Below are 20072 nucleotides of genomic sequence, written 5' to 3'. Positions count from 1 at the left end.
GACTAAAATACTAACCACACTCACTCAGTTGTAGTGGTCTTTAAAGCTTCATAGCACTAGTTTATTGAGTGAATTCATAGTTTTTTTTATTCCTCTCTGTCTTCAGGAGTTTGGGAGTGCATTTCTCGAAGGTCCGGTCTTTGACTTTGGATACATGGGAGCCAGAACTACTGAAGGTGAGTGACAACAAGATGCATGAAATGTGCATCAACTTTCACTGATAATTAAAGTGCCTCATCTTTTGCACTGTTCGGTTTGTTGCTACACGCGGGAGACAACGTGTGGTGTATTTCACATACAGATCTCCAGTGAGGCGCATGTGAAACTGTCTGATTGTCCAGCAGGTGTCACTAATTTTGCTTTACTAAATTCACAGTTGATGTGCGAACTGGGAAACAAAGTGATCAACCAGATCTACGAAGCTCGGAGAGAGGAGCTGGGAGCCAGAAAACCAAATCCAGGAGACCCGAGGTACTGCAGAACATATTAAAGCAAAATTGAACCTAATTTTAATTTTATTTGTGGTTGTTTGTGTTCCAGAGGGGTTCTTTTGCTCCTGTTTTTGAATGTAAAGTTATTAAATGACAATTGTTCTGACACTGGAATCCAGTGTAATCTAGATCTACAAAAAAATACTTACTATTTGGCCCTGCTGCAGTACTTTTTTACTTTTTAACTCAAATGAATAATTATTACTGTGTAATTATCATTCACTTAATTTACAACTATCTTTTGGTTTTTGTTTGCAGACATGAGGTGGAGGCCTATATCAAAGCCAAGTACGTGGATCGCAGATTTGTCCGCCGGCCATCGGACGAGGAGCTTCGTAACAAAGTGATTTCTCTGAGCAAGCAGGAGAAGAGACTGAGCAGCAGCATCGAGCACCTGCCTCCAAGACCACCTCCTCCAACCCCAAAACTGAGACCTGGCTCTAATGTCTCAGGGCAGTCAGGTCAGTGCAAACAAAGAGGAACTTGAATGCATTAGTTCAGGATCAGGAATTATTACATTCCTTTACAGCATCAGTCTGCTGTGAAGCTGTACGAGGCTGGCTGAATTTAAAACCATAAACTGGCAGGTGCCATTACTATTTTGAGTAGCAACACATCTTCATAAAGCAACACAGGTAAGATTAAGCGACTCCATTTTAAGGCACCAAAATGTGCAAACACATTGCATTTGATCTCTTTATACCGATGATCTGGCAAATTCTATTTCTGTCTAACCTACGATCAAAGAAGAATTTAGATTTGTTGAAGATAATTTAAAATTTTTAACACAAAAAGCCGACCTAACTTAACTAAAACTTATGTAATGGAGGCTGGTCACTTTTTTCTGCAATGCAAAATATGAAAGAAAAGGGATGAATGAATGCTGGACACACCAGTTACATTCATCCTACAGACAAGATAAAGTGGGAGCAATGTGGGAGTAATGTGCCCATCAGGTGGGATGGCGGGATACTGAGGACGCACATGCTGCAGTACATGGCTAAACATGAAATGCAGAAAAACAAGCAGTAATAAAAATGAAGTGTTTGGGTTTTTTTTTTCTTCTGGCAACTCAACTCAAAGTATTCAGTCAAACACCTTTCTCCACATCAAATCAAACGTATTTCCCTAACTGACGAAGAACTTGTACTGCAAAGATAGATGTCAGCTTAGAAAAGCAGATTCAGGGTTGAACTTGTGTTTTTGGTACTACGACAGGGGTCAACCTTTATTACCATGATCTTTCGGTAAGCTGAATGCCACAGCTGCTCTGGAGCACAGCAGCTTTTGAAGAGCAGATGCTGACCAATCAGCTTTCTAGGAAAATGGCCAGTCTACTTCCTGTGGAAATGTTGAATCCACTGTGCAAACATGTACATTCACATATTAAAGAGAGCAAACTGACACTTTAGAGTATTTCATGTACCCTTTCTTTCTTTTTTTTTCTTTTTTTTTTTTGCCTATGTTGCATCTGATTTGATCAGACTGAGGTGGTCATAAATGTCGTAATATTTTAGAAACACATAAATCTATGTGTTGACACAGTGATCGGTATGTATTTGGAGCAGAACTCTTTCAAATGGGAGTAGATTAAAAGAAGCCTGAGGGTGAGTTTATCTAGATTTCACATGTCAGGTTAGGTGAAGCCAGATAAGGAACACACACCATTAGTTTGTAAATCTGGCTCTGTAATACAGAAAAACAAATGTTAAAGCACATCATGAATGATTTTTTTTCCCCCTCATGTGACTGCAGTGCAGAAGTGTGCATCTACTGACATACTGTGTGTTCCGTGTGAACGTCATATGTCTGAGCCCTCTTGCTGCCCATTGTTTTTCATGGTCTGTCTGTAGCAGCGTGAGCCAAACCCGTTGTCTAACTATCTGTGCTTTCACCTTGGTCCCCTCTTTTTCCTTCTTTTCAATCTCTCCTTCTCAACCTCATTCGTCACTTTTTTCCTCCCTGGCTGCTCTGTGCTTCTGACTAACCCCTTCCCCTGCCCCACCGCCTTCCCTGAAACCCCCACCCCGCCCCCCTCGCCACCTGATTTACACCCTTTACCCTCTAATCTCCCAAACATCTCCCGTCAATCCTGATCCCTTGCATAGCTGCTGCTGGCGGCACGGAGGCCCGCCGTGACTCTCTCTTCTGTCCCGATGAGCTTGACTCGCTCTTCTCCTACTTTGACACCTCCTCCAAGCTCAGGAGCAGTAAGTACTGAAAGCTTAGTGTTCCGCTTGCTTTCCATCCCCTCTGTCCTTCAAATCCACTGCTTTGTGGCTGTAGACTAATATCCCTTTATCCGTTCCTCCTCTCCTTTTCTCATTCATCTCCTCTAACAAGCCGTCTCATCACTACAGAGAGGACCATATTTTGTTTGAGGGTTGGGTTGTGTCTCTCTCTTTCTCATGCTTTTGGTCGGTTTCTGGTTTACAGAGTTTCGTATCTGTGCCATCTTTTTTTTTTTTTTTTTTTTTTTGGTTCGATTTTGTTTGTCTTTAGGGACCTGGAACTTGAGGTGAAGGAGGGAAACTCTCATCCAGTTTTCGTTCAGTTGTTTCAAGACAGCTGCTGTATTTGTTTGCACACTGAGAGTAAATAAACATTTGGTTCACCTCAGACTGGAAAGAAAATACAAAGGTTCATCCAAATCGAAGGTTGCTCGACTCTGTTATCACGCATTAAGACATTGGTCATACGTTTCACAATCCGAACAGTCAGCTGGTGTTCCTTTTATTTTTTTACACTCAGTATGTCAAATCTTGACTATTTTGCCGCAAAAGTGATGCAGACTCCTGGTTTTACAGTAAAAAGTGCAGACAGCGGCATTCAGAACAGCGCTGATGGGAGCAGGGAGATGCTGGCCAACACCCCCTCCAACAACAGCCTGGCAGACGCAGGTGAGACACTCCGGCGTTTTCAGGCATCTGATCGAGGCAGCAGAGGGATAATGACAGACTCGACACCGTCGTTACAGAAACGGTGATTGAACAAGGCCCCTCTTAACAGAATAAATTACGTTTGTTTTCCTCCATCCAGTCCTGCTTTCGTGAAGGAATAATTAATCAGTGTCATTGTTTCATTTGCTTCATTTGTGCTCAGAGCACAGTTCTTCCTCTTGGAGTCTGTCGCCAAGAGCTTCTACCCACCTTTACTTATGAGGAGAAAACATGTCTGTTTCATGCTGTTTATTGGTGTAAATCATATGCTATAGTGCAGTATGTAGATGCAATGAAATGTAATAAGACAGAACATAGGGGATATTACAATTAATGTAAAAAAGGATTTGTGGGGGGGCAGTTATGAGTGGAGAGGACATGTTACAGATTATATTGGATTTTCAGCACCTATGGATTTGTATTGAATGGATAGTATTTGAAATTATGTTAGAAAAAGAGAAAAAGTGAGATTTTAATGTGAAAAATACTGATCATTTTTTGGGGGGGAAATTCTTGACCTTCATAAAATAAATGGATTTATTTTAAAGTCTTTAGACACAACCTGAAGGATTGGACGGTTCTATTAAAGTATCCCTTTAGCTTCTTAGACATCTAATTTATTTCCCACATCGTGGACTGTGTTGTGAAAAATTGATTAAGGCCTGAAAACATAAGTGCACAATATTGCTCGGATTCATTAAACAACCCAGATTCTTACTAACTGTAAAATTCTTATTTATGGAAAGTTAAAGCTTTAAGTTATGAATCTGTCTTGTCTGAATGCAGAAGCTGCAGAGTCCCCTCCCATGGCCATGCCCGCTACGCTCCCCCCACCATCGCCCTGCAAGGAGATGGTTTTTTATGAGCCCAAAGAGTACAGCCAGGGTCTGCAGCTCTACTGGGCGTCGTGCGCCCGCAGCCTGCCCGACATGGCTGAGGCGCTCGCTCACGGGGCGGAGGTCAACTGGGTCAACACAGAGGAAGATAAGAGGACGCCGCTCATCATGGCGGTGCAGGGGGTGAGTATGGCTGCAGGGAAGCACTTTGGTCTCGTTCACTGTGTTGATGGTGTGTTTTAAAGACCGAGACAAATAAGTTTGAAAGTATGAAATAGAGAGACTGAAGTTTGTTCAAAGTCTTTATGGTGTCAGAAAGAGAAAAGATGGATGTGATTTTTTTTTTTTTTTTTTTTGTTATTGATCTGTTTCAGGGCTCACTGGTCACCTGTGAGTTTCTGCTCCAAAATGCAGCAAATGTGAACCAGCAGGACGCCCAGGGCCGAGGACCCCTCCACCACGCCACCATGCTGGGACACACAGGGTCTGTTCTCACTTCTCTCTCCATTATTATACAAACCTGATGCTCCGGGGAACGGGGCATTTTTATAGAGAGACATGATATGAAATGTTGAAAAAGTAATGTTTTTTTTTTTTTTTCTGTTCTAGGCAAGTGTGCTTATTTTTGAAACGAGGAGCAAATCAAAATGCTGCAGACATTGATGAGAAAACACCGCTGAGCATCGCAGTGGAGGCTGCCAATGCTGACATTGTCACGCTGTAAGTGTCCTGATTGCTTCTGTTCAGGCTTTTTTTAAGGAGCTTGCAAGTTTCATATATGAAATCTCTGTTAGACAGCTTCATATCAGTCTTCACACTCAATTTTTGATTCACAACAAACCGAAAAACAAACAATTTTCTTGTATTTTAGGCTAGTACATTTGCTTTCACAATTGTCATTTTCAGACCACTGAATGTAAACAAACAGGATTAAAGACTTTTACCACGTACAATATGCAACAGAAGTTTCAGGAATTCCTTAATTAAATGCTAAGCTCTTGGTAGGTGCCACTCATTGGATGATTGCTGTGTTATTTCCACAATTTGAAAACTCATTAAAAGCTAATAAATTATTTAAAGGATTAAAAACAACAGGCACATCCTGTGTTTAGTTCTCGTGCATTTAATCTCTGCATGGCTGCATTCATGTTTGAATACAACTGCACCAACATTTCTAAATGCAGCTGTTAGATGCAGACCAGAGTTTAAATATCAGAACGACCGTGTCAAAAATAATAGAGGCGTAACTTCCTAAGGAAACTAAAATGTCATGCCTGCCTGCATCGAATACTGCTGGAAACAGCTCCTCAGAAACTCAACATTTAAACATGTTGATAAAATCAGTAATCATTTGGTGCTAAGTGGAAAAAAAAGTTTTTTCTTTTGTGTTTGTCACTCAGCTCATTTAGGACACAGAAGGGAGGCGTTCAGGCCTGCCTGCTAATGTGTGATACAGGAAATAAGTTGTACCTTAACATAGTTTAATATTTTTTTAAATTGAATTATGACTTGATTTTTTTAATTAAGCTTCATTAACATATAAGCATCTGTACTATGTTATTTTAGAATCATATATTGTCCACACTGCATCACACTTGAGCTAACAATCAAAGAGGTCATATTAATTGAACCGAAGCAGAACGCTGCCTTGGGTTAAATGACACCAGCTGTTCTGGGATTAAGTGAGCTGTGTCTCTAAGTCGTTGCTTCTTCGTCCGTCCTGCAGGTTGCGACTGGCCAAGATGAACGAGGAGATGCGGGAGGCAGAGGGGCCTTACAGCCAGTCAGGTCAATATAACACCAACAGCCCCACCGAGATGCAGTACAGGAAGTGCATGCAGGAGTTTATTAGCCTGCAGCTGGACGAAGCTGAGTAACTCCCGTCAAAACAAGGGGCAACAATGAACGCGACAGACTGAGGAGATGTAAAGCTCAGGTTTCAGAATTGGGTTCAGTTGACTTTAAGCAGTCTGACAGTGTGGCGGTGTGTTGTTAAGCGACCTTCGTCATGTTAGTGAGATCCGATCCTTTGACTGCGACGACGAAAGAGAGTAAACTGAGCCCAGCTCTCCTGCGTAATACTGTAAGTACTTCCAGCTCCTCCTGGCGCTGCAGCAGCTCTGCGACCCGCTGCGCTGATGCCGCCGGGCTAAAGCCATTAACTCTGGATGACACTTCAGAGACAGTTCGCTCCAAAGTGAAACATCCGGACTTTTCCTTCAAGTGACTGTTACTCCTGTCCAATTATTCAATAGCACAATTCTCAAGTCACTTTTAGCTTGAAAGTCTGTATCAGCTGAGCTTGTGATTTGAATATATCATGTGCCGACTTCCTCAGGTGTAGAGGCGTTCAGTGATTTAGAGCAGCTGATTAGAAAGTACTCTTCATTTTGTAGCAGGTCTCGGCAAACAGTCATCAGTGCAAAGTGAAAAAAGGAAAAAGGAGGAAGAAATCTTCAAACTGCCACCAATACTATCCAGTGACCTCAAAATTGTGGCAGTTTTCACCAGTTTGTGGCAATAAGTATGACTTGAATGATGTTTTCTACGATCACCTGAGCAGTCTGGAGAGACGAACTGTGTGTCTGTAAAACTACCCAGAGTTTTAGTCAGAAGACATTTCTGCACATTCCTTTTACCGGTTATGCAAACTACTGTACCTTTGTCCCGTGGATTGTTTGGTTTTTATTTGAAGTCTTAACCACTGTCGAGGCCTGTTTACGTGTCTGAATTGTTTGCTGTTTGAAAACATGATGCATTATGCTGTTGTTACATGCCTGAACAAAGAAAAAAAAGTATATTTTAGTGCAGTTTATTTAAAATATAAACATGAATCCAGGAGTTATATGATAGGTAATCTTATTGTACATGTTGTAAATGATGTGGAAACCTTTATTTCTTCATGGTCTTGTCAGAAAAAGCAGAGCTGCCAGAGAGTCTGGAGTCTCAAGGACTCCATATGATGACTTTCTCCTTTGCTTTAGTGATTGTGTGATATTTACTTCTGCTTTGGACAGTGTTGTTTCGGCATTAAGTCGGTTCGGCATTGAAATCCGGAATTGTAAGAGAAGAGCCTTTCAGTGCCGTCGCATTGATTGTCACGAATGTCAGGGGATGTTTTTCCTTTGTTGTAGACAAACCATTCAAAGATGGTTGATCGTCAAGCAGCAAGTGCAATAGTGTAGAAAATAATCCACATATAACGATGTATAGCTTTTAATCACCTGCTAGTTCTAGCTGATATCTCTCCTAATCGAATGGAAGCTTTATAATAACAATAAAAAAAAAAAAAACTAGCAAGAATGTGGAGAGATCGGAGTGTGAGGCTCGTCTGAGTTTGGCTGATAGTGAATGAATGATTGAAATGTGCCCCAGATGTTCTGAGGGCTCCGAAGCACTTTGACCAAGCAGCGCTCTCAGCCGCCTGCAGACCAGGACGTGACGTTTTGATTCGCCAACATCAGCTCCAGATTTTAAACGCAGGGGGGTTTCTCTTTGTGATTTTTTTTTATGAACAGTTTTGGAGTCCGTTAGAGTAGATGATGAGGAGTTCCTAGGTGAGGACTTTCTGTCAGATTGTGGATTAAAGGGGATTATGTGCATTTGTTCATGTTGACCAGCAGAGGGAGGGCAGAGTTCAGGAAGTGTTGAATTAGGCTGGGTTAAACTGAGGGCTGGGCCTGCTGCTGGAGGAGGGTAGCAAGCCTCATGGCTGCTTTCATTTCATTTTAAAGATGGAATGCCACTTGTGGTGTTTTCTTTTTTGTTTGTTTGTTTTATTTTGCTTTACAAGAATTCTAAAATATTGTGGACCTGACCGATTAGAAGATTTTTGTTTATTTTTGGTGTGAAATGATAATTTATAGAACATGGTTTGGGAAAATCTGTCATTGGAGAAACAAAAGGTTGAAGAGGGAAATCTGTGCTTTCCAACCAGTGAGTGATCCATATCGGTGTTACGCTGAGTCCTGTACGACTGCTTCTTCTTTCTGGGCGTAGTATTTTCAGTGAAGTAACTACTCAGTGTTGGAAGTTGTATGAAATAGGGGTTGTATTTTTTGTGATAGCTTTAGGAATAAAAATCTTGTTCAACATTTTAAGTAACTACTAACAGTTTGGACTGAAAATGTATTTTTCATCCTTTATTTTAGTCTCCTTTGAATTCATCAGGCTAAACTCTTTGAGGAATAACAGTCATGGATATACTCTGGTATTTTCCAACGCACACGCTGCTGCCAAGGGGATGCACTCCTCGGCAGTCGTGCAGAACTCTGCATAACACCTGTGTCAACTCCGTCCCTCTGGACAGCCCAGAGCCTCTTCACCAGCACCTCCACACAGCTGATCAGTGATTGATTTGGACTGATGAGGCAGATTTAGGGGTGATTAATGCGAAGGAGAGCAAACCTCATCAGTCTTCCCTCCTCTGGTTTTCTTAAGCTGCAGTTGGCAGTGAGTTGACGGGATGAAGAGGGCAGAAGAAGTGCAGAGCGGTCGTTCAGCATCTGGGGGTTTCTCTGTTTATCGAGCATTTGATATCATTGGAGGGACAAAATTGGTTTTTGTTTTTTTTCTTTAAACATACTGAATTTTCTTTTGTTTTCCATGAATGTTCTGAGTTTCTCCATTTATCTTAAAAAAAAAAACGTTAAAATCTGAAAGAGACATTTTTATGTCAATCATGCCAAGATGGAGACCCACTGCTTTGACGAAGCTCTTTGTCTTCTCTTCTCTTCTCTTTCTTGCCCTCATCCACTTCTCTTTATGTCAGTTACTCTCTCTCTCTGTTTTGTATATTGCTTTTCTTTTTCTTACTCTCCTCCCCCAGAGTTTGTGCCTTTCTTCTGTTCTCTCTTGTTTCTTTGGGGTGCTGAGGCCAAAACAACTGTATTTTTGTACATAAACTCCTGCACTTTAAACGCAATACAGTTGTTGTCAAAAAAAAAAAAACAACAAAAACAAACGTATGTGTGTGGGCTTCTTCTTTTCTCCACTTGCTAATTGAGCATCTTGCTGGCTGTTTACTTAAACATAATTTCCTCTTTGCTTCCATTTCTCTTGCCATCTTTTCTCCCCTTTGCCTTGTTCTGTTTCATATTTCGAGCCACGCCGACGCTGTTAACAGGTATGGCAAACCTTTCTTTTCTTCCCTTATTTATACTGAAGACTCTGTCGCTGCTCAAAGCACCAACAAACTCAACGCATGCTTTATTCTGCTCTGTGCCTCCTCGGCCGTGGTGTCGATGGTGGTGTGTACAGGAGTAACTGAGAAGTCGGAAAGTTACAACTTCCAAGAGTCGGGGGGGGGGGGAATACATTTTTAAAATGATGAAATCGCCCCACAGGGAAAGAAGGAACATTTCAGGAGCCTCGACCAGGAACAAATAGTGTTTCATTTTTCCTTCAATTCTGATTTGTTTCAAAGGTCAAGTCCAAGTTTGAACTGTTTGATTTTAATGAGGTTGTGCAGTTTGGCCAGTTAGCATAAACAGTTGTTCAGTGTTGTCCTTCAGCATACAGACATTTGTTTTTTTTAACCGTTTCACTGACTTGTAATTCATACAGCTCTGTCATAATGTTACCGCCTTTGTAAATTTCCTGGGTTTTTTTGTGAATGAGATGAGGGATCAGGCTTTAATCATACTCTGAAAGAATTAAAGAAATCGGGATTCGTCCATAAAGTTTTCCAACTTCTAATACCGTTAATGAGACTTGGAAACCACAGATTGTCCTCACTGCTTAACTGATGTTATTTTGAGTTAGGAATCTCTAGTTTGAAGTAAACTGAAACAGCACACGCCACTGAACGTGATGTTGTGGATATGCATTTTTTTATATCGATAACTAACACAACCCTGCTTTCAGTCCAGAAATGCTAAAATGAGGTTACGCGTGTCGTACGCGGAATATGTTGCCATATTGACCACTTGTCATGTAAAGGCTCCCAACTCTGAAGTGGAAACTTGTCAACCGGTAACTCTCCAACTTCCCAGCTCCATGAACACACTCCGTCACTCTGCAGTACTTGCTGCTGTGTGTTACAGTGAGCCATAGAGGGAATTAGATTACAGCAATCTATGGCTTTTTGGAACAAATGTCATGAATGTACCCGTAATCCGATTGTCTCAATACTGACCAGAGAGTACTGGCTGTTAATGTTCTCACTCTGATACATATTTACTGCTGTCAGAATGTGGTCAACATAATCACAGAAGATCAAGCAGGAACTACTGACTTTCCCCTCATACATATTTCAATGTGATGCTTTTTGACGTATTCAATTCAAAAGGTTGTCCAGTATTTCATAAACATAAGTAAAGAGGACAAAAACAAGTTTTCGTAATAATTGTTGAGGAATTTTCTTTGTTTTCTGTCTCTTTGTAGTTGCTCAAGTCTCTTGTCTCTGTTGTTGTTGCAGGAGATGAAACCTACCAGGACATTTTCCAGGACTTCACCCACATGGCCTCCAATGATCCGGACAAGCTGAACCGCTACCAGCAGTACGACCTACAGCGACCCTGACACGTCACACAGATGCCGTTTGCTGAGCAGTCAGACCAACTCGCGATGAAACAAAAACAGCCAGATTTCTGGAAATGACGTCCCGTTTCCCCTCCAACATCAATCAGAAACATCTGCTGGGAAGCTGCTGTTTTTAACGTGGCCTACTCATCTAAAAAGCTTCACTCACAGCTTTAGCTGAAGTCTGCAAGCACTTGAGTCAAGTGGAGGGGGGGCTTTTGTGAATGGAGACCTCGCTTTTTATTTTTAAAATTGTGCTTCCCGCCGTAGGAACTGTTGTAGTGAGTTAATGGTACAGTGTTCAAGCTTGTGAGAAGATTTGCAAAATCAAATGATGATTGAACTCGATCTGAATGTAGAGCTGCCAGCAGTGATTTTGACCGAGTGACATTTTTAGATGTCCAACGTTTTTCGTCTTTTTTCTTTTCTTCCTAAATTTGATATAAGAAATGTGCTGCAACCGAGCCGGAAAGAGGCAAATACATGTTTAAAATACTCCATTTCAATTTTGAGGTGCTGCCTCTTTTTTTTTTCTATTAAGACTTTCTTTTGTTGCCTTTAAGTTTTGCTTTTCGAACCTGTCAGCTGATTTATAGACGGCAAAATGCTTTCCTTGCGTTGCACAAACTCGTTTCGTCTTAAGTGTCCACTGATGTTGACCAGCTCTGATGGTGACTTTGACGTGTTGAACCATGTACAGCCTTCGCAGACACAGACTTGTTATTAGTGCATCTGTAATCTTAAAAAAACTAGTTGATTTGATTTGATTTTTTTAAATGCTTGTTTGTTTGTTTATTTTTAATTGTTTCTCGGATTCTTTTAGCGTTTTCCTGTTCATCCTGCAGCGTGTTTTAGCTGCAGTTGGCTCTTCAGCACTGTTTTTCGTATTGCTAATTCTCAAAATGAAATTAGTTCATTTTTAAAGTCCTCATAAACATGATTTCATTGGTCCATATTTTTACAAAAATGTAGTAATCTCATGTGGATTTAATAGCTTCATCTAAACCTGAGAAAAGGTTTAATTTAATCTTGGTATAGTTGGGTTTTTTTTTTTTTAGTCACGGTTGATTGGTAAGACAAGTAGTTAGTATTGTAACCTCAAATTTAAGTTGACACTGCAGGATTTTTACGTCAGTAGAGACAGAGCTGCTTCTTTTACTGGAAATACAAAAGATAGAAGCAGCTGTAAACGGTTTGCAGCACCAAAAAAGAAAATCCATTCATCCATCTTCTCCACCTGTTTCATCCTATTTCGGGTCGTAAAAGGTTTGAAATCCTTTCCAGCTGACACTGGGAGAGAGGCGGGGTTCACCCGGCTCAGGTCACCAGGCCAGCGCAGCCCAGTTACCGTAATAACCCGGCAGTTCAGATGTGGTCTGCATCAGTCATAATGTTCATGCTGTCTGATCTTGTTTCCTCACAGCCGCAGTGTAGCGCTCAGAAAAGATGCCCATTTAAAAGATATTAATGTGAAGGGTTGGACACTGTGTCCCTTCAGCTGAGACTGCTGGATTTTCTATTCACGTTAGGCTCCAATGCAGAGATCAGAAATGATCCACTGGCTTGTTCTTGAAAAACATCAAGATCAGAAAAACAGCATCTGGATCATAAAAAAATGGATTAAAGAAAAGAAAATCTTTGAAAATGTGTCAGATAAATACAATAAACTTTGCTTCTGTGAATTTTTTGTTGTGTGTGAACAGAGTTCACTTCGTGTCGGAGGTGTGTGTGTGTGTGTGTGTGTGCTCCAGCACACTGTGACAGTCTGTCGTCACCAAGTCTGATAACGAGTCGGTCATTACAGTTCAGTGTGTCGAAGCAGGGCGACATCTGAAACTTTCACAGCTGATTCTCCAGTGGATTGGTGACGCCAAACACTGGTGTAGGGGTTCCATCGTCCATGTCTTTGTTTCCCCTATCGCTATCAAAATACATTCTTTTTTGATTGAAGATTCGCTAATTTGTGCACAGCTTGTGTGCAGGAGCGATCTTGTGACCTGTCCAAGCGGTGTAGTGACTTTCACTCAGTGTCAGCTGGAATCACCTCTGACCTTCATAAAGGCAGGAATACAAGATTATTGGGAGCATGTAACTGTAACCACATGTATCGTTCTTTTGAGTTTTCATTTTACGATAGAAATTAATTCCACAGATTTAAAATCAGAGGCTCCGTGCTGCATTCACCAGCCTGTGATTGTCTTTATGCGAAACCGTGAAATGTTCACTGCTCTTTGACCCTTTCTTTCAGTCAGATGTGTTGTTAATCGCAGGGGAAACATTTGGCCAATAAAACATGGGATACAACTCTTGTACATTTTGTACAGAAGCTTTTGAATTCTCCTGAGGACTGAAGTATAAAGTGAGTGGTACTTGAATCATTAAATAAGCTTTTGTATATGTTGTTCTTTGTATCCTTAGATCATTTTAGCTCCTTTTATATTGCCTGTCTGTATACCAGCATACATGTACAATATACCTGTTATATCTAAGAACTTCAATACATATAGACTAAGCTGACTCTTGAATGTGGTTTTTTTTCTTTTCCTTTTGCTTTGGTAACACAGAATCCTCGTTGCAGCAACTGATTTCATATCTTTATCTACCATCCCTCCTCTTCCTGGTTCGCTTTAAAGGTTAAAGCTTTTTTCAGCAGTAGACCAAGCGGAACACATTAGAAATGTCTTCAGAAACCCGAGTTAAGCAGAGCTACTAATGTTCAAACATCAGTGAAGCAAAGCTCCCATTATGAACTCTAAACTCACATACTGCACATACTTTTCCTCATGTCGATAAGTGATTGTTGGCTGATTCTCTACTTTTTGTATCATCGTCATAAAAGACATTTGACTGTAGTGATCCATGGAGGAAAACGGGAAGAGGCATGCAAGAGGGCTTTTCCTTTTGCAAACATAGTTGAGTGTTTGCATGGAGCCTTACAGCTGTTGTACCTGTTGCACTCGTGATTCATTTCATACTTGTAATTTTTTGAAATTGGTGTTTTAAAAAAATAAACATCTATTTTGAAGTCCACTTAATTTCCTTTAATAGTGATTTTGTCTCAGTAAAATGGTGCTGGGAATCATCAGTTCCTCTGGTTTTTTAATATTCTGTTCATATTAATCAAAAGAAGCTCAAAGCTCATCTGTGGGTGAGTTTTATGGATAATAGGTCAATATTATTGATCAGTCTTTATTCATCTTGTTAATAGTTTGAGGCACTCAAACAAAACGGGAAGAAAAAAAAAATCCAGAACATTCAAATAATAAAACTCAAACAAATTGAACCCTGAACTAAGTTTGTCTTCTACACTGAAAGTAACACTGGAGAGTTTTATCCTCGTGACAAAATTCACTTCACAACAGCAACATTCACAGCGTAAATGTAAAGGCCACAGCTTACGTGCTCAGCGATCAGAAGAACGGTCTTTGTTTCTGGGAGACAATATTTTCTGGAGAACTATTTTGGTTACGAGGGAGTTTAATGAAATGTTCTGTCAGAAAATACAGAACTGTCTGATGGAAATGAAGCTCGTTCGTATGACCACTGCGCACTTGAGTTGTGGTTTTTGCTGTTGCGTTGTGGCGTTTGCCTTGTGGGCCACCGTACTCCTGTAAAGCATTAAGTTCTTCTGTGATTATGAAACATTGAAACCTGTTAGTCAGCGCAGAGTTTTTTCAGTTGCTTTGGTACATCTAACTAACTCAGGATTTCAGGCGAAGTTGTTCTCTGAATGTCAGTTCCAGTAATGTAACATGAAATCTGTTTCTGTCTATCACAGGAACAAGGATTTCAATATATATATATATATTTTTTTTTTTTTTAAGCTGCCAGGGAAGCTGATTTTTCTCCACCTCAGAGGTGTTTCTCAGATTTTTGGGGACAGCTGTAATGACTTTACTCTTCGGATGTGTCTAATATTGTAGAGAAATGGTGCCATGAATCATGCTTTCCATTTAGTCAGTAAAGACATTTTTTTATTCCTGTTGCTGGTTATGTTCCCTTGGCAGGTTTTTTTTTTTTTTTACTGCAGTGTGACATGTTTGTCCAGCAGATGGAGGCTGCTGTCAGTCTGCGTAGCCAGAAAATGCCCCGATGTTCTTCTTTTTCTGTTAAAACTCAGTTTTGTACCTCAACTAATCTGCCTCTTATGTTTCTGATGTGTATGTTTACATATTTTATGCATTCTTGGTTACTTTTTTTAATATAACCATATAAAAACAAAAATATATTTCCACTTGAAACAAAAAGCTTTTTTTTTTTATTTTAATGTTGTTTAATTTATTATCCACTGTCACTTTGTATTTTTTCAGTGTATTGACCCACATTTTGGTCCCTAAGGTGAAAGTGAGATTTAAGCTGAGACTTCTGAGGGGGTGAAGTGACGATAAAGGGAATCATTATCATTCAGTTTAATGTCCCCTGTAATGAAGACACAACTCCATCTGTGTGCTGTGTGTTTGTGAGAGAGAGTCACTCAAATTCATACCTGCAGGTGATTTAAAATCACAAATCAACTTCAAATATGGGGATTTTTTTGTTTTGTTTTGTTTTTTACCATAAGAGAAAACATGCAGAGGGAGAACATGCAATCTCCATACAGAAATTAGCCCAGACTCAGGCTTTAATGGTGAATACTTTGACTGTGAGTCGAGAAGGATGACCACTACAACACCATGCGATACTCCTCTCCATGTTATTATGTTTAATATCAAGAGAAGTGAATTTCAGTGGATCAGGTCTCTCAGTTTCTCTCTTTCATTTTCTTCAGTCACGATATATTTAGCAGTTATTTGTTTTAAAGAAAGACCTTTAAGTCAACAAAAAAGGCTCCTGTTCGTATGAAGACACTTTTCAGTGTTTACACCTTCGGCACACAGCTGAGACTCAATTACACATAAGAATCAGAGCAAAGCTGCTTTTGTAATTTCAGTCAGAGTCCCTGTGGTAATCTGTATCCATGACCATTAATGTAATCCCCAGGCTCGCTCCACATTTCATAAGCACAGTGTTTATCTGTGCAATAGGAGCCATAGGAGTGCCCACCACTTCACATGAGTTACAGGCACATGTGTGTACAGTATATGTACTCGTATGTGTGTGTGTGTGTGTGTGTGTTTAGTCTGCTGCAAACGAATGTTCCTCTAAACGTATTATCCTATTTCAACAATGCTCACTCAATCATAACTCATCTCAGTGTTTGTGTTGAACATATAGGACTGGATGTGTGCTGGTTTGCAGGTTTGGTTCTTGGTTAGAATGCTTCAGGAGCCCTGCCTGCTGGTTGGGAGCTTTAAATCCGACCTACGTGCAGACACTCAATTTTCCACAAAAGATGGAGATAAAGCTGTGTGGTATTACACGAAGAAGTGAACCAACGGAAATCTGCAGCTCAGCTGTGTGTGCGAGGTCAAAAACGCCTGCAACTGACTTCCTTTATGCAGGATATTCCCATGGTGGCCACTCTCAAACTTGCATTTAATCTTCAGAAAGCGAAAACTCAGCAGCTTCAGCGCACGCACGGAAGAAAAAAAGAAAAGAAAACAAAAAAAAAAAGTTCTCTCACACATTCTCACCTGGAAGTCATACTGGAAACGTGGCAGATAAAATTTGGCTTAACCGTTTTGTATTTCTGAGGCTGATGTAGCTGAATAGTTAAAATAATCCGATGTGATGTTTGTTGTCAAAACACAACACAACATTTAACAAATTATAAGAAGAATGCTTGTTTTGCATTATGGCGAGGATAACAAAGTCTTTTCACAGTGATCATTTTCAGACCTCACAGGGACAGTTTCTGCTTTGTTCTTCTCGTCAGGAGGTTTTTACTCCTAAAATTGAGGGAAAAAGAAACAGAAAAAGGCTTTTTAGCAGCTGCTTTTGTTCAGTTTAACATGACATAGAATTCCACATCCTTCTACTGATTTGATGGAAATATTTCTTCCTTGGATACTGCCTGGTTTATAAATGCTTTATTGTTGTATTTATTTTTCTCGCGGTCGTTTGTGTTGTCTTTTGTAAATGTTAGAGCATTTTATCACTGTTGAGATCAACGTGAACAGTGAACCTCTTTTCTGGAACCACAGTGTGAGTGGAGCCACAGGCAGGTTTACTTAAACACAAAGTGCTTCACAGAGAGAGAAAGACGTAAAATTTCATTAAAATCATAGAAACAAACCAAGACATGAGGATTCCATGTGAACAGGAACAGGAGACAGTGAAAAGAGAGAGCAAACACACACACACACACAGACACACACACACACACACACACGCAATCAGAGATGGCAGCTTTCTGCCTCCACTGGTTCGCGTTAGAGGATAATAAGAGAAAAAAACAAGAGAAAGAGCAACAGTCAAAGAACACGTCGACAACAACAAGGAACTTCAAGTAGGCTCCTGTAACTTGGACTTGTGAATGATTTGGAGGTGAATTGGTGACGCTGAACGTCTGCCGGTATGAATGTATTTGCGGTGTTTCTCTCTCCGGTCGCCTGTCCGGGACGGTCCATTCGCCCGCGGCCCGCTGCGATCGTCTGCAGGCCTCGGTCATCCAGACCTGGACCAAGCTGAAGAGGAGATGAACAAATAATTGACACAAATTCAGCCAAACTCCCCAGTATCTGCTGGATCTCACCATTCTGGGAATGTCTGCATATTTTTAGGATTTAGATTGATCAAGTCTGGAATAATATAATATCTCCCTTTAAACAAAGTTGACGGTTCAGTGTGTTGCATGAATTTTAGTATGGAAAAACAAGACATTTAATATTTTGTACCGAGGTTTTTTTTCTTGAATATAGTCAGAAAATAAGAAAAACAAAATAGACTAAAACCAGAACAACAAAAAATAACAGAAAAATATGAAAACGCGGTGAAGACCTGAACCACAGGTACGAACATGAACCTTCCTGTTATTATGAATTCACATTATAGCTGCAATCTCCACTCGGATTACTCTAAAACCTGTGCTTTTTAAAAATAAAATCCCATGCAAACAGAAAACACCACAGGAGGCCTGTCGTCATGCAGAACTGACCACATGCTGCCTCCTGAAAAACAGACGCTGTCTGTTCAACATCAGCCTGAGTCGACTCCACATAAGAGATTCTGGCATCAGGTGAGTCGCCGTGCATCAACAGATCTGCAGATCAACTTCACTTTAGAGCTCGTCTCATACGTGACAACCTGTCCCGTCAGGCCTGCGCGCCGGCCTCGCAGCGTTCGCTCTGCGAATCGAGCTTTTTCCAGGAAGTCTGTGGTCTGTGCGCCTGTGGAGAAGCGAAGGGCCGCCGCTGGAGACGTTTCCCTCCATTAAAACGCCATGTGAATAAACTCCGAGGGGGCCAAGCCCCATTAATGCTGCTCAGACTGCCAGGGACCAGACTGGAGAACAGATTCATGTTAACAAGTCACCAAGTCCAGCGGTGACTGAAGCCTTATTTTCTGAAGAAACGCCGACGGAGTGAGATCACTTCACTCAGGGCCAGAGCAAGAACCAGCTAATTTATTGAATTAAACAACGCACTGGGATTTGCTTTTACTTCAACACACTGTCATCACTGATATGGGACATAATTAACTCTTTTGGAAGAATTTTCAGGGATCCTGTTCATGTTTCCTGCTCTGAACACTGCAGAGACGACGGTGGAATAAACTTTAATCCTATTTTCAGAGAAGAAGGTGACGAGTAAATTTACAAAAGTGTTTGATCACAGAGGCGAGTTTCAACTCTGGTGGAAGACTCAAGTCTCATTAGCTAAAGACGACTTGATAACTGAACAGAGAGCGAGTGAAGATCAGACTCCAGAGGTCAGCCGGCTGCTCGTTCTGGAAAAATAAATCATAGTAAATCAAATTTTTACCTGTCTCACAGAAGCACGTTAATTTGTCTGAAATTTTCAAGGAGCTGAGACTCAAAATTAGATCATTAGATCGCAGTTTCAGGTAAAACATGAAGAATACAAATATTTTAATCATGTAATTAATCTGCATACTTTCTAAAAGTCTCTTCTTCTAAACTCGCAAAGTACTGCATATTTCAGGTGAAAGAAATATTATTTTCTTTATTTTTAACATATCTTTCACCTTAAACGCACACACTCACACACATCAATACTCACATCTGAGGGAGAACATGCAGACTCCACATAGAATCCAGACTCAAACTGGGGTCTGGATCATTAAACTACGACGTGAATTTCTGTCGTCTCAAACACGTCAACATGACGGCAGAAGTCAGTGAGTGTTTGATGAACTGAAAGTCAGACTGTCAATATTACTAAAAACAGCTTTGGTGTGTTTTCAGAAATGACATTATTGGACGTGTTCAGATGAAAGCGGCCTCGTTCGGCCTGCAGCTGGCTGGAGTTATGCATCCTGTATAAACACCTCGCATTTTACATCCTCAGCCTCAGGCTGGGTTTTATGATTACGTATTTGAAAGGGAAAAAAGAGAGGAGGGGGGGAAAGAATACAGTAGCATGAAATGAAAAGACTCCAGTGAAGTTCAGTCACTTCAGATTTACATTTAAGTTTGTGAGATCCAAATAATTACCTAAAGTAGTAAAACGATGCCTGAAACTCTCTGGATCACTTCAGACTCTGCAGTCTCTAAAAAAAAAAAAAAAAAACACCCTCTGTTTTTTAAACTATGGTCTGTCAGAGAAACTATGCCGCTCCGCCAGAAATATTCTAAAGATTTGTGTTACGCAGAACAATTGTGGTCTCCAAATCCTCCTCCAGCACCTCCAGTGTTTACTCCACCCGCGAGCGCAGTGAGCAGCGGGCCTTGGCTTTCACATTTTCGAGTGGTCTTGTGCAGAGAATCCAAACAGTCCTGCCTGTTTTGCCTAAATGCTGGTGATGAATGGACAGACGGCATGAATAGATGCAGTGTTACCAGCACGTGTGCGACAACACTGCCCACCGACTCACAGCGAGACGGGCGGAGGTGTAGCGCCGTGCTCCTCCTTCACCAGCCCGCACAACTTATGCTTGTTTAGTTTATGTCTCCACAGGCAGCGTTCCCAGAAAGACTCGTCCAGCTGCCTCTTCTCTTTCTTTTTTTCCTCCGTTTTGTGGCGGTATTCTGTCTTTTTTCCCTCTGAGTGAAGCTTCCCCAGAGAGCACTGCTCCACGCCACGGTGAGCAGTCAGCCTTTCCAGCAGGTTTCCCCAGCTGAGAATAATGAGCGGCAGGTCTGGCGTCCAGCTGTTGTACCACCAGGAGGACTGAGACCTCCTCTCAGGGTTGGGGCAACAACCGGACCACTGCACAGTAAACCC

General features: G+C 41.0%; 1 protein-coding gene across 6 annotated transcripts in view; it reads left to right on the top strand.

The window, feature by feature from the left end:
• Positions 1–13812, top strand: part of LOC115381497 (arf-GAP with coiled-coil, ANK repeat and PH domain-containing protein 2) — a 56656-nt gene extending 42844 nt beyond the window's left edge. For 3 of the 6 annotated variants that reach the window (XM_030082938.1, XM_030082937.1, XM_030082935.1), the window contains 10 exons: positions 107–176; positions 377–471; positions 750–952; positions 2600–2701; positions 3299–3391; positions 4217–4449; positions 4641–4750; positions 4876–4986; positions 5993–6054; positions 10685–13812. In XM_030082938.1, the coding sequence (XP_029938798.1) occupies positions 107–176; positions 377–471; positions 750–952; positions 2600–2701; positions 3299–3391; positions 4217–4449; positions 4641–4750; positions 4876–4986; positions 5993–6054; positions 10685–10788 (1183 nt within the window). In that variant the 3' untranslated portion in view covers positions 10789–13812. Of the gene's footprint in view, positions 1–106; positions 177–376; positions 472–749; positions 953–2599; positions 2702–3298; positions 3392–4216; positions 4450–4640; positions 4751–4875; positions 4987–5992; positions 7570–10684 lie in introns of those variants that run through there. The other 3 variants (XM_030082939.1, XM_030082936.1, XM_030082940.1) reach the window with 2 other exon arrangements.
• The last annotated feature ends 6260 nt before the right edge of the window (positions 13813–20072 follow it).

Source organism: Salarias fasciatus, chromosome 23, assembly GCF_902148845.1.
Source record: "Salarias fasciatus chromosome 23, fSalaFa1.1, whole genome shotgun sequence".
Lineage (NCBI taxonomy): Eukaryota > Metazoa > Chordata > Actinopteri > Blenniiformes > Blenniidae > Salarias > Salarias fasciatus.
The sequence above is the reverse complement of the archived record's forward strand: the minus strand, read 5'-3'. Positions and strand labels throughout refer to the sequence as shown.